Source organism: Protomyctophum bolini, assembly GCF_963924005.1.
Source record: "Protomyctophum bolini genome assembly, chromosome: 23".
Taxonomy (NCBI): domain Eukaryota; kingdom Metazoa; phylum Chordata; class Actinopteri; order Myctophiformes; family Myctophidae; genus Protomyctophum; species Protomyctophum bolini.
Genome location: NC_137884.1, coordinates 15,711,474 through 15,732,853, shown reverse-complemented (window position 1 = coordinate 15,732,853; position 21,380 = coordinate 15,711,474). Strand labels below are relative to the sequence as shown.

The following is a 21,380-nucleotide window of genomic DNA, read 5'->3' as shown; positions in this document are numbered from 1 at the left end:
TGTAATGATGTTGTTGAACAGAGCCTGAGAAGAGGAGGCCTTCCCAATTGCTACGTATAGAAGCTCCTATATCCGTTAGGTATATATATGATCGGAACCACTTCAAGTGCAATGTTGTTTATGCCGACCAGGTTTCTAAGACATTCAATTCAAATATCGTGATCAACTGTGTGAAACGCACAGCGTTTGACAACAAAATGTGCACAATTTTGAATGCTTTTGAAACTTTGTAATAACTCAAATCTTCTATGCGGTTCCCTGACACAAAATATTTTCAGATCTGGGTCTGCCCCCAAATAAAGTATTGATTTGGGGGTCCTTGACATGAAATTGTTAGAGGACGAATGGATTAAACAACAACATCAAGGATATCTCAAATAAGCAACTATACACAATTTTATTTAATTGTATTGAAATAAACATGCCCAAAGTCGCTTTTAATAAGCAGACTTGGCAACACATGAGGGCTGGACAGTAAGTGGTTCCTGCCTGGTTGTTTGGTGCTGCTCTGCTCTGTGGGTCGAGGTGTTGGTCAAGGTACTCACCGTGAGTGACCGCCCAAGATAATCACATTTTACCATGCATATAGCCTATATGGGTGCATGAGCTGTGGTTAAAAAAATAAAAAATAAATAAACACTGATGCTATTCTAGATCTGCTGTTTTTGAATATGCCAACATATAGGATAAGTGGTTAAATTATTGTGATGCAGCTTCTATATGTTAATTATTAACCAATTTTGCTGCAGGGGATGTAGAGGGGAAAGAGAAAACCTTTTTCTAAAAGTTTAGAGGGTTTAAAGTGGTTAAAATGTATGAAAATGAATGAATCCAACATAGATTACAGAAAAGATAAGTCAACAAACAAGATGAACGAAAGGTACCCGGATTTCCCTGCATGCTTTTCATCTCTTTCTCTCTCAGCTAAGGGGGTCCTTGGTCTGAAAACGCGTTGACCCATCTATATATAGACGCTCTTCAGGGAAAATATCTGGTGCGTAAATCGTGCGTAAAGTGCCTCCCCTCCATTCTTCTGTTGTCAATATTACATCTCATGCACCCTTTAAAATGGCAAGAGAATGACGTTGGTTGTGTTGCGCATCATGCATGGATGTTTTAACGTGGCTTTCTGCTGCGTGGATTGATTCTATCACAACGAATTTGAACCTGCGGCTGCACACAGCGCGCACATGCCTGCCGTGACTGCAGAGGAACGTGTAAACTGTATAGGCTATAGTTAGATAGATTATTACTTTATAACCGTTTTATAGAATGTAAATCTACAATAGTTGTCATTTACTACAAGACGACCTGGGAACCCATTCGGCAAAAAAAAGAATAATCTGTTTTGAGATATTTAATAACTTTATAGATTGTCCTCAACTTACCTCAAGGGTAACAGGTAAGTCGTCGTCGTCGTCCCCCCCCCCCCCATTATACTTACTTATGCCTTATGCACGTTTTGTGCCTTATGTATTATTGTTGTTATTGTGGTTGTTCATGCTGTTATAGGCTATAGCCCACTATATACAACCCTTTTATCAGTTAAATTATTTGCATAGTTGCACTCTGGCTTAGCAGGAGTCAGGAGAGCATAAGCCTATACTAATTTCATCAACACAGGCTATTAAGATCCATGAGTTCAAAATTAATATTATAGTCTAATAACTAAGTCTATGCACTTCCCTCCATCATCATTCATCATCTCTCCAGGCTACAGAGGACATGTTGTCATCCCTGAAGACCGTGCTGCTTCTCTCGGTGTTGTGCGCTCCTCCCTCCGAGACCTCCAAGCTGTGTCTGCGGCTCTCCTCCTCGGCTCCTTACCAGGTCCAGGCCGAAGCACAGGAGCTGCTCTGCGGCAACCACATCTACAGAGCCGCGGTGCGGAGGAGCGGAGGAGGAGACGACTGGGACTCTGCTCAGTTTGCTGCGTTGAGATCATCCGCGGAGTTTCTCTCCTCCTCTGCCGCCGAGTCTTCTAGGGAAAGACGGACATCCTCGTCGTCGTTCGGTTCTCCTCCTCTTCCCGCAAACTACAGGTTCCTCAGCCAGACCAAGCTCCGCAGCAAGCTGCTTCAGCAGCAGAACAGCGTGAGAGGAGGAGGAAGAGGAGAGGACCGGGGGAGCAAGTTCACGCTGTCCCTGGACGTCCCCACCAACATCATGAACGTCCTGTTCGACATCGCCAAAGCCAAGAGCCTGCGCGCAAAAGCCGCCGACAACGCGCGCCTCCTGGCGAAGATAGGATAGGACGGGGGAAGTGAAGTGACACTGATGATTAGGCTATATGGATGAGGAGAATGATGATCATGACGGTGACTGTGTTGTGACACTTTTTAACTTGATATTGAGTCTATATTAAATTAATATAGACTCAATATCAAGTTAAATATCAAGTAACACACGCGAGTAGGTAAATCGGGCTAAAGGTTGACTATTAATATTATTAAAACCTTTCGCCCGATTTACCTATACTCGCGTCATGCATAGGCTACCCTATAGAGTTTTCTATCATTGACATAAATAAACAGGATATGTATAGGCACCATGAGGAAGAGTGGGCACCTCGGCGTAAAATTGGAAACTTTTTTCCTCTCCAAAATGTTAAGAAATACAATATTTGGAAAATGTTTTTTAGTATAGGCTAATAAAGTAAGGCCTATGTCACCCTCTTAATTAAGATCTAATATGTTTCTAAAATTGCAAATAGCTACAAAACCGGCATAAACAAGAAGTTGAAGATATAATGAATCTGCCGTGCTGGCCCATGCATGTTCACATCATGCTTTGCATTACAAGCGCCAGTTTTGGCTCTCGTTGCCACCGAAGCCCATTATAAATAAAAGAAAGAAAATGTAATTCTATTGTGCATGTCATATGCATGTGCACACCAGATTAGAAGAATTTTCAAAATATGGATCCCCCCCCCCCCCCCCCCCCATTCAAACATTCGTCTTATCCTTTTCAGGCTGTGACCCCACAAAATAATCATATTTGAACTTGAAGCAGTTTTTACAGTTTATTGATTACCTTTGATGCAATAGTGGTCTTTTTGGGGAGGTATTTAAAAGTCCTTAAATTGTCACTTCACTGTCATCTGGTGACTCCCCCAAAATTATTTGGGGACAAATCGAGACGACCCACAGGTTGAGAACCAATGCCGTACCAAAATACCTTGAAATGTGATAATTTCTGTTAAAACACTGTCTCCACAGTTGTTTAGCCTACAGGTATAGAAGCTTTTCAAGACGTTTGTGAAATGAAGAATAAATTGTGCAGGGATCATGCACGTCGTATACTCAAAGGATAATTCATATATAAATTCAAGGTTCCTATATAGGCTACTGCATGTGACACATGTGTGTTCCTCCTAAGATTATTTTTATACTTGAAACAAATGATTATTATTTTTTCCCCCGAAAAATAAAGCAAATATAACTATTATAGTCTACTAGTCTGTTTGTCTCTTGAGTAGGCCTAAGTATATATCTGCTGTCAGGAAGAAACCACCTAACTCACTCCAAATAAATATACATTTGCAGGAAATGAAGAAAGACTTATTTTGAAAACAAAGCAATACAGCCTGATCAAAATTGGTGTTGTCACTTTATATACCCGGCATTGTCAATTACTTGCATGAGACTTGAGAGGGGGAGAGGTGGTGGAGGTCATATAGGCCTATAGCCTACCTGTACAGTGTGTGTGTGTGTGTGTGTGTGTGTGTGTGTGTGTGTGTGTGTGTGTGTGTGTGTGTGTGCGTGCGTGCGCGCTATATCAGGCCATGTCATAATGCTTGATTCATACTTATGCCATCGCGCTGCAAAGTGGTGTGAGCTTGTAGATGTGATATTTTCAGAGCACAACACCCGAGCGTATAACCAACCATAAAATGACCTGTCTTTTAGTTACTGGAGGTCTTCTCCACTAGCCCCTCCCTAACATTTTAGTCTACAACTTTATTTGTTGATGAAATATATTTAGTCATAGTTTTAGCTTTAGTACGTTTTCGTCAGTGAAAAAAGGTCGACCAACATTTTTCGTCATAGTTTTTGTCGACGAAATCAACACTGCCTCCCCGGACTACCCACTAAAAGGTTAAAAATGATTTCAGAAGTTACATTTAAAACGTGTTTAAAAAAAAAAAAAACGTTTCAGCTGGAGAACAAAAAAGGGAACCGAAACGTGGTGTTATCGTCTCCATGTCAAGGACCCCCAAATGAATGGCATTGGACCCCATCTGAAAATATATTGTGTCAGGAACCCTTAAACAATTTTCATTTGTGTTTGTTCGTTTATGAAAGTGTAACTTTCATCTTTCCTATGAAATGAATATGTTGGATTCATGTTAATGTGTATCTGCAGACATGTAACCACTTAAAACAAATCAATACTTAAACTTGACCTTTGGCTCTGTACTTGGTCTGGAAATAGCTGATCTCCAAGCTCACAACGCGGTTGCATGCAGCACATTGCATTGTGACCTTGTACATTAGCTATTTCTGTAGTATATAAAGTAGGCCTACTCAACATGTGAAACATTCATCATGGCTCCTGAAGTGGTGATAAGTTCATATTCATTCATTAAAGTCTTGATTTGTTAAGATAAATAATACAATCTTCCATTGCTAAAAATAAAATCAGTCACAGACTGTGTGGATGTATACTTGCAGCTTATCCTTGGCTTATTCATTCATAAACAAAGTGAGCAGTGGGCTCACTGCGTCAACAGGGGGCCCAAAGAGTGGGCTCAATTTAGTCAAGAACCCACTACGAAAATATAGCTCTACAAAAACGTGAATACAAATAAATAAACAAACAATATTTGTAAAAACCCACCACACACAAACTTAATGGGTGTTCAATAGGCTATAGCACTGATTTATGAAAATAAAAAAGTTGAAAAATGGATATAGCTGGAGTCTGCCCGACGACAGCGACGAGTGTGTGTGGGGTTTGGTTACTATACTGTGTATATGTGCGTCACATCTTCTGGGCCCTGCCCTTAGCAGGGTGTGATGACAGGTTGTGTCACTGTCCACCCACTCTCCCTGCAATAGGTCGGATAATGATGTAGGCCTATACCTTTGGACATACAAGGTTGTCACCAGATAGTGACGAAATGTTTAGTGTCTCTGAACTGTTTCCTGTCCCCATTTTAATTTGAGCCGACTTCTTGAAACCCATGTGCATCCTGAGACTTTATGACTTAATGCGTCACTTGTTTAATTCATCATTTGTAGGCTATAGGATCTGTTATAGAACTGAGATGTCCTTTCTGATGTGAATAGTAGTGGGTTGTGGAGAATAATTAGGGGGTGAAGAAATCAGGCAGACGTCATGGTGTAGGATTTAGGAGTTATTATTAGCTCAAAGGAAGTTATTGGATTTAAAAACATCTAGTAGATTGAAGTAGATTGTGAGTGGTGTACTGTAAAGAGGGTATGCGCATGCATGCTTAAAGTGAATGGCACATAGAGTGTCAAAGAGACAGGCAAAGTGAGTTTAACATTGTTTAATGCAATCAGATAGGACTTTTTCTGTTTGGATGTATGGGCTGTCAAGGCCAGAAAGTTATTTTTTGCCACTCAGTATATGGGTTCCTGCATAACTTCCGGGTTTGATGATGTCACACGCATACCCTCTATATTGCCTTCTTGCCAAAACAAATATTAATACCGGTAAGACTCCGAGGGTGAGAATTAAAGCGACCTCGCCCAAAAGGGCGAGGTTGTGTGCACGCATCCCCCTGGGTCAACATATGGAATGTCAGAACAGGAAGGACGGGTGCGGAGGATCAACAAATGGAATGTCAGAACAGGTCAGCTCCATATATGGAGATCTAAGGGTTTGAGGTCAGATGTAGAGTTGCTGGCCGGCTCTATGCAGATAGGTGATGATCCGGTCTACTTGTACAGTATGGTTATCCAGGGTTAGATGAAGTCAGTGTCATGATCTTCATATATGGAGATGGTCACGATTAAAAAAAAAAAAAAAAAACACAGCCCACTCACGTATAGGACAATGTCATCATGAGTCACCATGTAGAACCAAGGCTGGGTGTTTAATGAATCTACCAGGGTTCAACGTTTTACATTACAATGGGTTTGTTTAGGAAGGGGGCGTGTCTGATAAAATGAATATCAAATATATATTTTTTGTGATATTTATTATCCCACGATTTTGCAACCCATTTTTGTTGGGCTGTTGGCTAGACCACATGCACTCTTGTATCTCATAAATATGCATATCACATCTGATACTGCATGGAACAAAGCTAATGATTTTACTGTTGACGATATTGCCAAAGACTTGATGATCATCGTGCTTTGCCATAACATAGCTTTACTCTCAGAAGAAAACTCCCTCCATGCATCCCAATTCCCACCCACCCACAGTCCACACACACACACACACACACACACACACACACACACACACACGCGCCCACGTTATTGGAATCCCCTGCTACCCCGACGTCTGTCTGCCGGTGAGTCCTCTGACACAGCCACCTGGCTCCCTGCCTGGACAACACCGCCCCCCGCAGGCTGGACATATGTACCTTCACGGTGTTACCGTTGTGTGGTGGGAGATATGCAGGGAGACGGCGCCAAGGGACAGAGCTTGATATTGAAGTTCACACAAAATTACCTGCAGTTCTGCGTGCATATCCACGAATATCCCAAGCTGTGCATCATGCATGCCTATTCCCACTATAGGCTGAGGAATAAATGCCACTTGACAGTTTTCAAATCAGCCTCATGGTGGCGCTACAACAGGCCAAGTTGCGTCACACACACACACACACACACACACACACACACACACACACACACACACACACACACACTTTTTAGCTAATTTCTGCATCTCTTGACAGACAGACTCAACGGTTAAAGGACCACTTCACAATTTTTCAACCTATCTTCATATAATAGGTCCTCACTAAGAATCATGAAAAAAAATGGTGCAATCTATTTATTTTCTTTTCAAAATCTTTTTATTCAGGTTTTTGTAACAGTAGCCCAGGGGCAAGTATTAAACAGACATAAAATCTAAAAATAAAACTCAATCCCCTATCCCACCCTCCCCCACCCACAATCCAAGGATAGTCGGAAAAACAGAAATAAAATAAATAAATCTATATACACCTATACACAAAAATACATGCATACATAATTACAAAAATAAATAAATAAATGGATAATAATAAAAAGCAGATTTTTCATAGCAGAGCAGGTTTTGTTTCTGTAGAATGATGTAGAATGTTGGATAGAGTATTGAACAGATTCCCCAAAAATTTCGGACACATCCAATACTGATGGATCAAAGTTGCATCACCGCTCTTGCACTTGTCACAGGTAGGAGTTACGTCAGGATAAATACTAGCCAGTTTAGCCTTAGACATATGAGCTCTATATGGACTATTTTAAACTGCACTATAAGCAATGTCGTGCACAAAGAGAGGACTTGTGTATAGAAGAAAAAATAGAATCTCATACTTCAGACAGTGTGAGCCCCAGATCATGTTCCCAGTCAGCCTTTCTTATCCAAGGGCGCTGGCCTTGAATTTGAAATGATATCATATAATATTGAAATGGTGCCCTTAATCGTTGGGTCAAAAGACAGAAATTCATTAGGCTTATTAGGGAAGCCAGGTAGTATAGAGCTCACATAATGTCGGGCCTGCAAAAATCTGTAGAAGTGTGGTCTAGGTAGACTATATTTCTTTGAAATTTGATCAAAGGATGCAAAGCTCCCTTCTATAAATAAGTCTTTAAACCCTAAATAAATAGGTCTTTAATGCCCTTTCCATGCCAACTCTGAAAGGTCATGTCTTGCATTGATGGAACAAAAAGGTGGTTGGAAGCAACAGGACTGACCAGGGAGAGGTCTCTATAATTATAAGTTTTCCTGAACTGGGCCCACACGCTCAGCGTATGACGCACCACCGGGGTTAGTTATTGAATCAGGCAGGGGCGGCCAAGCGGTGAACTAAGAATAGAAGTGATAAATCCCTGTAAATGAACCCCAACCAATGGTTATTTGATATTTGCCATACTTTAATTGTTCTTCTTTATTAATTGCTGGCTGCTATATTTACTTCATAATACTACAGGTTCAACGACGTCGAGTCTGTGGGGGCTATGGGGCTGTAGCCCCCATGAAGAATTAAATAGCCCCTTTTAGCCCCCATGAAGATTTTCGTGGACATTTTATATTAACATTACAGATTTTCTGGGAATTATTGACCATCTGTGACTCTGTCGCAAAATTCTGAAAATGTGAACCTCTCCGCCGGCTGTTCAGAGGTGTTAAAAGTACTCAAATGCTAATCAGGTTTCTTTTGTTTTCACCTAGCCAGGTATTATATGCCTACAGTACAGTGCCCATAGGCGGCGGGTGTGTATAAGGCTAGGGAAGGCTTAGCCTTCCCAAAAATTATGCTGGGTATTTTTTTTAAATATATATAATATATGTGCGCAGCATTATATAGAAGGCTATTGTGTGTGTGTGTGTGTGTGTGTTGTTGGTCCCTGGTGATCGGGTAGGTAGGCTATACAGCAACTGGCCTAATCAGCATATGATTGGCTACTATTGGTATGTCTGTAAAGCTCGTCCGCTTCCAGTCGCTTTGTAGCAAACAGTAGCGCGCGCTGGTTTGTTTTGGGAGACAGCAAAACGCAAAATGTATTTTCCAAGGCAAAGATAAAGTAATTCAGAAGAAGAAGCTGTGTCTCGGCTGTCAGAACTCAGCACCACCACCAGTGCCCGCACGGTTCACAGTTCACACCACTGCAGCAACACTGACACGTTCAGCGGAGTGACTGCTGTCTCTGTGCCGTCTGTGAAGAGCCATGAGCCGCGACTCCCGGGAGGGGCAGCAACACCGCCGGGTAATCTACACAGACTATAGTGAGACTACACACTGACTCGAGAGAAAAGACCCATATCGTCCAAAATAGGCTAATCAGTCGTTGTCTGTGTATAGGCCAATTCATTGGTAAAAGTGCTAAATAACTCATTTTTAGACCATTTGGGAAATAAATAAATCCACAGCGGCGCGATCTAAGGGTAATGGACACATAACGGACACCCGGGTATAAATGCAATAATTTATTAACAAGAAAATAATGAATATTTACAGATATATGGCATCATGCATAAATTACAATCAACATAAAACATATTACTTTTATTACAATTTTTTTTGACTATGGCGTCTTCTCTCGTGTATCATCAGATGTCCGGCTCCATGCTCGCCTCTCCTTGGAGGCCAGTTGGGTCAAAACAAAGTATATCACATTGTGACAGCTGTAGTGAGTCTACAGTCCACCTGCCTGCTGGCAATATAGCCTGGTTGTGATATGTAGATGTGATTGATATTTTTGTTTGTTTTTTTAAGTCATTCTATAACACAAAGTAATTGAATTTATTTTATGTATTAATTGTATTTTATATATTCCTATGTTATTACTAATTTTATGTATAAATATATTACTAATTGTATTTATTTGATGTATTACTATGTTATTACTAATTTTACTTCATGCATTACAAATTGTATTTGTTTTATGTATTACTGTTATTACTAATTTTATTTTTTATGCATTTATTTATTTTATGTATTACGGTTATTACTAATTTTATGCATTACTATATTGATAATTTAATTTATTTTATGTATTATTGTCTATATTACTAATTATATTTATTTTAGCCATTACTATGCTATTACTAATTTTATTTACTATTTTAATTTACATTTATTTTACCATTTTAATTTACTATAATCTATTTTTTTATCGTTCGTTTTATCCATTTATTTACATTATGATCTAGTTATTTATATTGGTTTATTATTTTATTGTTTATTATTTTCAAAGAGCCCTGATTGATCACATCTACATATCACCACTACCAGTCAGGATCTGAGTGACTCAGAACCCTGGTGACCTCCAGATGGAGCCACACAGGAGACCAGCAACGTCCTAAAGAAAAGAAAGAAATGCTCATTACTACTTTGTTCATAAAACAATATTGATTGAAATATTTATTAACAGTTTGCAGAATTACAGTACATGTCAAGCACAAACTCAATACAAAGGCATGCATGATGCACAGCTTGGGATATTCGTGGATATGCACGCAGAACTGCAGGTAATTTTGTGTGAACTTCAATATCAAACTGCAAGTGGACGACCCAATTAAGCATTACACTCGTTTAAAAGAGGGTCCACCATGTTCAATTCTTCAAAACATTTAGAGACGTACAAATAAGACACTTCTATATAGTCAAAGAACAGAACAGGAATTCATCATAAAGGAGGTAAAAAGGGAAAATAAACGTATACAGTGAGGGGAAAAAGGGAGTCACATAAGTCTTAATGACTGTTGGTAGGGCGTTCCACATTTTGGTGGCATAGGAGTGAAAATAATTTAGTCCCTCGTTTGTGCCGAATCTGGGTTGTACATGGTTCGTTGCACTCCCTCTGGTGTTGTGGGTGTGGACTTCGTTAACATAAAGGAAGTATCTAGACAGGTACATGGGTATCTTGGTGGTGTATCGAATCTTGTGGACCAGACCCATTGCAAGATGCTGTACTCTGTCGTCGACCCTAAGCCATTCCAGCCTGTCAAAGTGGGCAGGAGTGAGGTAGGTTCGGGGGGTGAGGCCAAGTAGGAGCCTGACCAGTTTGTTTTGGGAGGTCTGGAGCCTAGTTTTAAGGGCCTTTGAGGTGCTGTGGTACATGCATAGTCAAAGAAACCTTGTACGAGGGCTCCTGTTAAGGTCTTCAAGGTGTTTTTGTTGACCAGTGAGGAGATCCTGTAAAGGAATCTTGTTCTTTGGTTGACTTTTTTGATTACGTTGGTGGCCATTTTATCACCGGAAAGATTAGCCTCCAGGATGGAACCTAGGTAGGTAATTTCATCTTTACGTGTGATAACATTGTCACCAACTCTAACCAAGAAGCCATTTGCCTTGCTGAGATTACTATTAGATTCAAAGAGAATGGATTCAGTTTTTCCCAGGTGTAAAGATAGTTTGTTATCAGCGAGCCAGGTGCAGATTCTACCGAGTTCAGAGCTGAGGGCCTTTTCAACCTGCAGTTTGTTCCTGTCCGAGACTAGCAGTGCCGAGTCATCTGCGAACAGGAACAAGTTGCAGTCACAAGCTGATGTCATGTCATGATCATAGTGTGTGCGTGTGTTGTATAGTTACCTTGCTGTGATGTAACTCCAAAGGTGATCAGAAATAGTTGCTCCATCGGCTAGAAACGTGCTCTTCACCGGCATGATGATCTTGTTCCTAAAAAAAGTCTATAGTCAACCCTAACTGATTACAGAACATGATATAAAAAAACACAACTAGAAGGATTTAGGCCTGTCACAATTACCTAATCGCCAAGTATTTGAGATACTTTTTTAGAGATTAGTCATAATCGTCTCCATGTTGAAAATGTTCATATATTGTCAAACATTTTAAAGAAATAATGGAAGCAACCGATCTACAAGCTCTAAACGTGTCACTTTGTAATTTTCTTCTCTTTTAGTGTATAAAGTTGTTGAATTATGCCATGTGCAGCTTTTTGTTTACAAAGCCTACAAAAGCCAAAGTTTTATTTAGAATGTTATGTTATGACGCAATTAAATTGTTACTAGTAATTTATTTGAGAAACAATTAAATCGGCCATTATAAAACCTCAAATTCCGACAGGCCTAAACGGGTTCCAGTGATGTCTACCGAACCTTCCAGCTCCATCCGAGCCTCCCAGAAGTCCTCAGCGGAAACAGGAAAGCTTCGGATCTCGGGCATCGGCTGAGATCTCCATTCTAACAAAGAACGAAAGACAGACAGACAGACACACACGCACCCCAAATTAGCTTTGCTGTGTGTGTGGGTGTGTGTCCTGTCACAACATACACATGCACTTACAGTAACGTTTAAGAATAGGGATTGACCGATTATCGGCAACGGACGATTATTGGCTTTTTACTATAAAGCCTATAAAAAAGCCCCAACCCTAAAGCGGTTCGTACTGTCGAGTTCCTCACCGAAGCGGTTCGTATATGTTGAGTTCCTCTCCGAAGTCCTCCAGCGTCTACCCAGATCTCCGTCCTCTGTCCTCCCATCCATCCAGGCCCAGGTCCGAAGTCCTCCAGCGTCTACACAGATCTCCGTCCTCTGTCCTCCCATGCATCCAGGCCCAGGTCGGAAGTCCTCCAGCGTCTACCCAGATCTCCGTCCTCTGTCCTCCCATCCATCCAGGCCCAGGTCCGAAGTCCTCCAGCGTCTACCCAGATCTCCGTCCTCTGTCCTCCCATCCATCCAGGCCCAGGTCCGAAGTCCTCCAGCGTCTACCCAGATCTCCGTCCTCCCATCCATCCATGGACAGACCTGCAGATCTCTAGAGGCTCCAGCTGCGTCTGCCATTTCCATCCTGAGAGAGAAAGAAGAAAGCATTAGCTCTACAAGCTCACAACACATTGCAACACGGTGTGAGCTTGTAGATCTGCTATTTTTGCTGAACGCTCCCTCAGAATAGGGATGCTGGGGTTGAAGTGGTAGTGTCATTAAGACTTTGATTAGCTTGGAAGGCTGACAGATATTCAACCACAGTGCCACTAGGAGGCATCAACACATGTACAGTCCTCAACATCTTTTGTCATTTTGTTATTCAAGTGCTTCTAAAAGCAGATGAGATATTGACTCTCAAACTATTGTGCAGAGTCATTTAGATTTATCATAAAATATTTAAAACATTTGGATGACTGTAGTAAATGATGCCATTCTTCGTGCCATAACAGTACAAAAGCAGTTATCCATCCTCAGAAACAAGCCATAACTATTCCTACTCACAGCTCATCAGAGTCCTCTGAGGAAGCCACCGGGGGGGGGGGGGGGGGGGGGGGAGCTTTGGAACGGATCTCTGTCCGGGAACATCAGCTCGTCTATCGATATCTCCATTCTAACAAAGAAAGAAAAGAAAAAAAAACACACCAAATTAGCTTTGCTCTGTGTGTGCATGTGTGTGTGTGTGTGTGCGTGTACCCTGTCCAGCAGTGGCGTTCTAGCGACGTCTACCCAGATCTCCGTCCTCCCATCCATCCATGGACAGACCTGCAGATCTCTAGAGGCTTCAGCTGCGTCTGCCATTTCCATCCTGAGAGAGAAAGAAGAAAGCATTAGCTCTACAAGCTCACAACACGTTGCAACGCGGTGTGAGCTTGTAGATCTGCTATTTTTTGCTGAACGCTCCCCCCAGAATAGGGATGCTGGGGTTTTAAGACTTTGATTAGCTTGGAAGGCTGACAGACATTCAACCACAGTGCCACTAGGAGGCATCAACACATGTACAGTCCTCAACATCTTTTGTCATTTTTTATTCAAGTGCTTCTAAAAGCAGATGAGATATTGACTCTCAAACTATTGTGCAGAGTCATTTAGATTTATCATAAAATATTTAAAACATTTGGATGACTGTAGTAAATAGTGCCACTAGGAGGAATCATACTGCCATGCTATACTTCGTACCATAACAGTACAACAGATATCCATCCCAACAAGAAATATTCCTACTCACAGCTCATCAGAAGTCCTCCAGGAGGGAAGCTTTGGAACGGATCTGTCCTTCCACGACGTCTACCACGACCCATCCACCCTAAGAAAGAAAGAACGAAAGATTAATTTAAGTGACCAAGAGCCAGATATACGTACATTGTGTCCTTTCACATCATACACAAAATGTATAGAGAACATTTAAAACAGAAGCCGACCATACCACTCGCAGTAATGGAAAAGTCTAAGTGGTTTCTTACTTTGAGCCGCCTTCAGAGCCCCCCCATGCAGATTCATCCATGGACAGCGAGAACTGCAGATGTCCACCTGTAGGGGCTCCGGTTGAGCCTCGCAGCATCTGGAATGAATACATGGTGGTTATAGTCTATGAATGGCTTTGCACATCGTTGCTGCTGCCAATAGGAATTTGTGATGTCTGTCTGTTTTTTTATAATACATACAATTTATATAGCACTTTTCAAGGTACCCAAAGTTGCTTCACAAAACAGTAAAAACTAATTTATTTGAAAATAAACTAGTAACTGCTGTTCAACACTAACAGCTACATCCACGACCTCCCTGCAACAACATCAGTGAAGTATGGCTATGCAGACGACCGGATTACTGTGTCCCAGTCTGGAGCCGTAGCTCTCATGTCAAGAAGCTGGATGCTGCCCTCAACACCGGATGGGCCACCCCAAACAAACTGCCTGCCTGTTCTCGCTGGAATCACTCCAACAGAGGTCAGACGAGAAGCAGCCACGCTGGCCCTCACTGAGAAGGCACAGCTGAGTGAATCCCAGCCATCTCCTCCACAAGGTCGTCAGAGACACCACAGCACACATGCCTCAAGTCACGGTGCCGTTTGCCACAACACACACACACACACCAAGTCACGGCGACCTTTGCCACAGCACACGTGCCTCAAGTCACTGTGCCCCTTTGCCACACAGGCCCAGGAACTGCTCCACACAACACCAGCTGACACCTCCAAGGCATCCTGGGTGAAGGCAAGACAGACAATGACACATTGTACTGGCTTGCTGCAACAGAGCTGAAGTTCTATGGACATACGGCAGAAGATGTTTAAGAAACTTTTTTGTAATTTCTTCGGCAAACCTTTGTGGCATTTAATTTATGGAACATGTGGATGTTTCTTTATTTATTGGTGAAGTTTTAGTGCCACTTGTGGCATTCTTTGAAATGTATTGACACGTTTGATATATGTTTTTGTTAGGGATGTCCGATATTATCGGCCGATAAAGGCATTAAAAATTAATAACTTAATTTTACTTTATTTATTATTTTACATTAAAAAGCTCACAATACAATAAGACACATGAGAGCTTGTAGATCTGCCATTTTCAAATGATTTTTATACATTTTAAATCTTGAGATGAAAGATTAGATCATTTTAGATGAGACATTTTGCATAATGAGTAATTATTAATAATTACTTTTGGTATTTTAAGTACATTTTCTACCAAAACCTTTGTACCTTTACTCGAGTACATGTTGAATTGTAACGGAGTATTTCTATATTGCAGTATTGCCTACTTTTTTTAAGTAAAAAGTTTGAGTTATGTTTCCACCACTGGAAAAAGCCTGCATATAATATATATATATATATATGTATCTGTTGATATCGGCAATTAGGAGTTGGACAATATCCAACACGGACTGTCGGACATCCCTTGATTTGTGTGATTTTGTCCAGCTTTTAGTGAGTTTGTGGCATTTTGTTTACTTTTGTTAACAACCAAAGAGCACACCCAGTATGTATCACAAGGCTATTTCCACCAGTCAGGTGTACTTATATCTACATCTCATAAGCGGCCATGAACTAAACACTACAGATATCACAATTTGACTTTGGCAGCAGCAAGAAACGACTGATATGCAAAGCTCTTCAGCCATGCTTCTCTCTATACAAACACTCATAATGTCCACATGGACATAGCAGCCATGATGGGGTGGTTCACACAGGAGACCAGGTTCAGTGTTCCAGCAGCATCAACGGTCATCTCCATCTACATCTAGAAAGAAAGAAAGACATCAGAAGCTGACCATATCACTCACAGTAATAGAAACATTTTAAAAGGATCTCTGGTTAATAAGACAAATATTCCTTAACATTATACTTGCCATCTATAACTAAAATTGTAAAATATAAACCAGTTAAATATTTTATTTCTTTCATATAATCTTTTACTACATAGGAACTGTTCCCGTCGCAGGTCCATGTGTGGTCCAGCGCTATGGAATGCACTTGCTAATAAAAAGTACTTAAAATATTGCTTTGATGCTTATATCAATTAAGCTGTTTTTGTATTAGCAAACACACGGACAGGCCTCTTTCATACTGGAGTAATTCATCCGCTTCATTTACAGACATCAGTAAAACGTGACATGACGTCCGTATTTAAAATACAACAGCAGCGCTTATTTTCCAGATCCAAACTTAGCGTTGCACAAAGCTTGCTTAATAGCGACATCAATTCATTCCAATCCACATTAAATGTCGCGCTCTGCGCGTTCATTCATCCGTATGGTATCGCTCATTTCATTAGCTTCAATAGCGTGACACATCCATTATGGTTAGATCCTTCCAATCGATCCAATTTCAATACTTGTGTCCGTATCAGAGTAAAGATTTCAACTTGAATGTAGGGCCAATATGCCTTTCTTTCTTTTATCACCAGAGATATACGGTTTAACAACGTGCTCACACTTTGGGACTTGGGCGTCTTGTAGTTTACTCACTTGTAGCCGCTTGTCGATGGTGATTGATGATGACTGCATGTCACACCCCTCTCTGAGGCTAGGGTAGTATGAACAAACGGATGGCACGGCTACGCAGTTGGGCAGAGTTTAAGCAAGATTTATTAACCCCAAGTGACAGACAAGTGATAACAACAAAGGAGACCAAACGTCTGCAAAATAGAAATAAAAAGATATATTCAAAACAAAGTACTGCATATCATATATAACCACATAAATCAAACTCATTTCCAAATAAATCATTATCATACGATATAAGCATAAGTATTTATAAATCCAGCCTTTTCAAATGTACATTAAATAATTATAATCTATATAAAACATTATATATATATATATATATATATATATATATATATCATAATAAACATCACAGTAATAGATCTATGTAAACCATGGTATTAAATAATAACAAAATAACATCACCTCCTCAGAGACAGCTCCTTCCCCGACCAACAGCAGCAGAGTGTGCAGACAGACTGACTTGGATATTCAGTCTCTGAGCTTTATACCCCCCATGGCCCCTCCCACTAGACTGGACCAACTGAATAGGGGTCAACATGATCCACAACATGTCAACTCTGCCTGGCTTGGCACAAAACACATTCATATACATTATATTCATATTCACATTTCAGTTGAGCTTGTAGCTCTATTTTAAAGTCTTTTTAGGTTTCCCAAAAGTCCTTTAATCCTTTGATGTCCTTCTGTGACAGGCAATCCTCCCCCTCCCTGGAAGGGGAGTTGGTTTGGCCCAATATAGAGTTCAGCTGCTTAAAGAGACAGGAATCTAGAGAGCAGTGTGTGTGTGTGTGTGTGTGTGTGTGTGTGTGTGTGTGTTCAGTTTGCTGCTTCTTAGTAGTCTTTGCATGTCCTAACAGTGCGCGCTTACTGAAAGGCATGTACACTAGCAGCAAACAGTGACAGGGTGGGGTCACACTGTCACAGGTTGATATTATGGTAGGAGTTTGTGTCGTGTGAGTGTAATGGTTTCAAAATAAACGGGGCAAACAAAACAAGAACAGGCTCCAGACATAAACTAAATAAAGGTCTCAAAAAACAGACGAGCGCAGGGTTCAATAAACAAATAATAAAGTACTTTTCTTTCTGTTGGCAGAGCTGCCATTACAGCGAATCGCGATAGACGGAATCTAGATAGCCTGGGAGCTAGTCGGACATCAGTCGGGGAGGCGGGGCTGCGGGGAGCCCCCATGACGATCATCATAACTCTTCGGCTCTGTACAGGTTGTTTTCCCTCTATATACACTTTGAGAACTTAGTGTGTGTGGTTTACAAAAGATCCAGTAGGTGGCACAGTTGGCCCATCTATTTGCTGTGTATTCGCCCACGTATAGTATCATTGTGGGAATCTCGCGGGAGTTCTAAAAATACAAGATGGCGTTTCCCTTTTTAACACCCCTTGGAAGGCGGAATGAGGTCTGTATAAGAACATTTCATAGTGCCAAGAGTTGTGTGTTTGTTTAGTTAAAAGAAGAGCGTTTTTTATTGCCCTAATCAATGTAAACACTATTGTCATGTCACTGCAACACATGGCTATACCTGAAAGACTTTTTCGTTTTCAAAGGCTGATTTTAATTTGTCTATGCTGTTTAGTGTTTGGTCCTCACATAGCTAAGCTTACTTGCATTGTTTTAATAAGTATATCTTTGCTTATTGTCAAGTTGTTTTGCTTATATTGGCTTATTATTTTATGTTGATGCATATTCTTTGTGTTTTATGCTTTTTCTAGTTTTCATGGTGCCACACCAAAAATAAAGAGCATCTGTAATGAAACTCTACTGTCTCACTATCAAATCCATACCAAGCCCAGGGGGCAGTTACAATCCCTACATGACTTTAGCTCCAGAGATGTCCATTCTGGGCAATTAGGCTTAAGGTAGAAATGATTCCAAAAGGCAAGACAGCGGATGTTAGCAGCCCAATAGTAACGACGAAAATCGGGGAGCCCCATGCCTCCATCCCTCTTTACCCTTTAAAGTAACATTCTGCTCACACGCGGCCTCTATTCTGCCAAATGGCGCAATCCAATTCTACTAGGTCTGTGTCTCATAGGAGGGCGGTTCAGAAACAGTCCTCCAGTCAGGGACGGATTAACGTCCACGAGGGCCCCTGGGCCTGTAATATTTGCAGGGCCGCCATAGCGTGCGTGTGTGTCACATGTGTTTTTAATCATCTAACCTAAATTTAACAAAATCAACAGCCAATGAAGGTTTGACGCCCTTCTCAGGGCGTCAAACCTAGTACCCCAGTCCAAAAAAAAAAGAAAAATTTGCCTAATGATCATGTCACTGGAGGACGTTTTCTAAACTGCCCACAGCCCTCCTATGAGACAGACGGAGTAGAATTTTTTCTCATTGTGATTAGTGAAGACCTATTATATAAAGATAGGTAGGTTGAAAAGTGGTCCTTTAAGGATAAACCTGCCATAATTTTTATTTGCGTTCTCTCTATTCACTTTGTGATGCTGCTACCAATTAGTTGAGACACGACCCAAGATTGTAGTACAAAATTAACAATTTTTTTATTTATTAAAAAAAAGCGGGTTACAAAAAACATTTATTTGCATATCAAAATTGTTAAGTGTTTGAGGTATCACTGAAAATAGGGAGAATGGTTATTTAACAAAAAAAACAAATCAAATCTAAAATGGAAGGGAAAGGAACAACAGTCCTTTATAGGGGCCATTTGTTCAATGGACCTAAAGGCAATGACCAACAAAGTTCATTGATATGCATAATGGATAATGGTATGGACCTTTAAGCAATAGCAAAACAAGGTAAGGTAAGGTCAATTTTATTTATAAAGCGCCTTTCAAACAAATGTCACAAGGTGCTGTACAATAAATAAAATCACATAGATCAACAATAAAACGACAACACAATGCAGTACATTAGAGTAGTGATAAAATATATAAACGTGCAGTACAGTACATAGATAGACAGTATTACAAACCAAAGTGCTTGCAAAACAAATGGGGTTTTAGCAGCTTTTTGAACGTATCGACATATTCTGCCCTCCTTAGGGAAAGGGTAGCCCCTCTCGGACCCCCCTGGTTGAGCTCTTTTCATTGCTACCCTTTGGGTCCCTGTTCATCACTTGAAATCCTTATGGAAATTATGGTACACAGACATAAATAACTTCAGAAACGTCTTTGCTACGATTACCTGAGGCGGGTCAGAATGTCCAAAAGGAGCATATAGGAGCTATAGGAGACAACGGAAGCCACTGCGAATTTTCCTAATTTCCACAAGGATTTCAACTGATGAACAGGGACCCCACGGGTAGCGATGAAAAGAGCTCAACCGGGGGGATCCGAGAGGGGCTAGGGAAAGGGGTAATTCATTCCATAGGGTAGGGGCTACAACCGCAAAAGCTCTATCGCCTTTAGTTCTTAATCTTGTTTTAGGAACTTTAAGAAAGTCTTTACCTGAAAACCTAAGTGTTCTCACATTTGCTTTGGGGGATAGTAGTTCAGTTATGTACATAGGAGACATCCCATGGAGAGCTTTAAAAGTTATTAATACTTTTTTTTAAACTATTCTGCAGTCAATTGGAAGCCAATGTAAAGCACAGGGGTGATATGAGACCTAAACATTTGTTTGTTAAAAGTCTGGCAGCTGCATTCTGCACTAACTGGAGGCGGTGTATTGAGGAGCGACTGAGGGTAGTGAAAACAATTAAATACTACATGTATAATTGTATATCACCATATCATCTAGGCCCAATATATCCACACACACACAGGTCATGCACAAATGTCACTAATTAATACATACACACAATATAATATATAACGACAAACTGTCAAATATGCAAACCAATAAAAGGATCCCCATACCAAATTACAGCTCTTAAGTCAAACACATCTCTCAATGGTCACAGGGAAATAACAAGCCCCCCTGTCTCCACCTGTAGCTGTTAAACAGTGACAAACCATGCAGGTTAGAGACAAAGTGACACAACATCTTGCATGACAGAAAATATCAAACAACTTATTTCTGGGTTCAGCTTTACCTGATCATATTATAGTACTCCCATTTCTCCAAGTTAACTGCCTACAGTACACTATACAATTGGTGACCACACCCCAAACAACTCTTGGGCAGAAAACCTTGAATACTGTCTACAGCGTACAGCAACAAGTAGACCTGACAATATAAAAAAACATACTCTCACTTTAGAATCATAGAAAGCCCATAAAAACGAGGATACATACAAAACGAGCATATATAGGCTTACCGAGAGACAGGCCCCCTTCTCAACACCACGCTCCCAGCAGTGTTGCGAGGCCCACAGCTTTCCGACCTGCTACCTGCCTGCTCAGAAAGGCTTTAAATACCCTTGCCACTTAACCTCTGCCTCCCTCTAGGGGCTACAACTTGGTCATTAAGGTCCACAGAATGAGAGGTCTGATCTGCTGAAAACATTGCGAAAAAAAAGTATGGGCATTATTGTATACCACACCATAGACCAGGGATACTCAAATAGATTTACCTGTGGGCCACATTACAAAAATGGCAAGGGGCCAGGGGCCAGTAGATAAAATTACGACGCACAAGGAAGAAAATAAAAGATTTTGGTAGCCTACTATAACTACTGCATATACTTCTAAGCTTCATTTGTAGTTGTGTTCATTTAATATTTATTTTATTGCAGGTCTGATTAAAAATGCTGGTCCAGGTACAGACAAATGCAGAAATATGTGAAATTAGTTATTAGATAAAGTTGAAGGACTGCTTGATTTTCTGCAGTTCCATGAAGGAAGGTAACATTACGCATATCATGGCACATCAAATTTGAACTCCTAGTCCTAGTGGGGATGGGTTTAGTAAGGGAACATGTTCTAGGTTAATTTTAGCTGGACCACATACAGGCTATAATAGTCATTTGCATGACACTATCATGTCCTTCTTGCATGATGTAACATAAAGCTGTGTGCATGACATTGACAGTTTAAGTTCTGAGATTTCTTATGAGCCAAGTATGACAACACCTATTTATTAATTTTCAGGAACAC

The 21,380-nt window shown here is 40.7% G+C and overlaps 1 protein-coding gene and 2 long non-coding RNA genes across 3 annotated transcripts; 1 reads left to right on the top strand and 2 right to left on the bottom strand.

Annotated features, from left to right (window-relative positions):
• Positions 1 to 1,725: 1,725 nt before the first annotated feature.
• Positions 1,726 to 2,253, top strand: ucn3l (urocortin 3, like; the record flags this gene model as incomplete). The annotated part of the gene is made up of 1 exon (XM_080757175.1): positions 1,726 to 2,253. The coding sequence occupies one exon, from the start codon at positions 1,726 to 1,728 to the stop codon at positions 2,251 to 2,253; it is 528 nt and encodes a 175-aa protein (XP_080613301.1).
• Positions 2,254 to 9,766: 7,513 nt separating this feature from the next.
• On the bottom strand, positions 9,767 to 12,435 carry LOC308311200. Its single transcript, XR_013963599.1, has 4 exons — positions 12,058 to 12,435; positions 11,752 to 11,835; positions 11,225 to 11,311; positions 9,767 to 9,992 (listed from the first exon to the last, which is right to left on the bottom strand). It is a non-coding gene; the product is annotated as an uncharacterized lncRNA (long non-coding RNA).
• A 641-nt stretch (positions 12,436 to 13,076) lies between these two features.
• Positions 13,077 to 13,969, bottom strand: LOC308310694. The gene is made up of 3 exons (XR_013963523.1): positions 13,822 to 13,969; positions 13,587 to 13,664; positions 13,077 to 13,166 (listed from the first exon to the last, which is right to left on the bottom strand). It is a non-coding gene; the product is annotated as an uncharacterized lncRNA (long non-coding RNA).
• Positions 13,970 to 21,380: the final 7,411 nt, after the last annotated feature.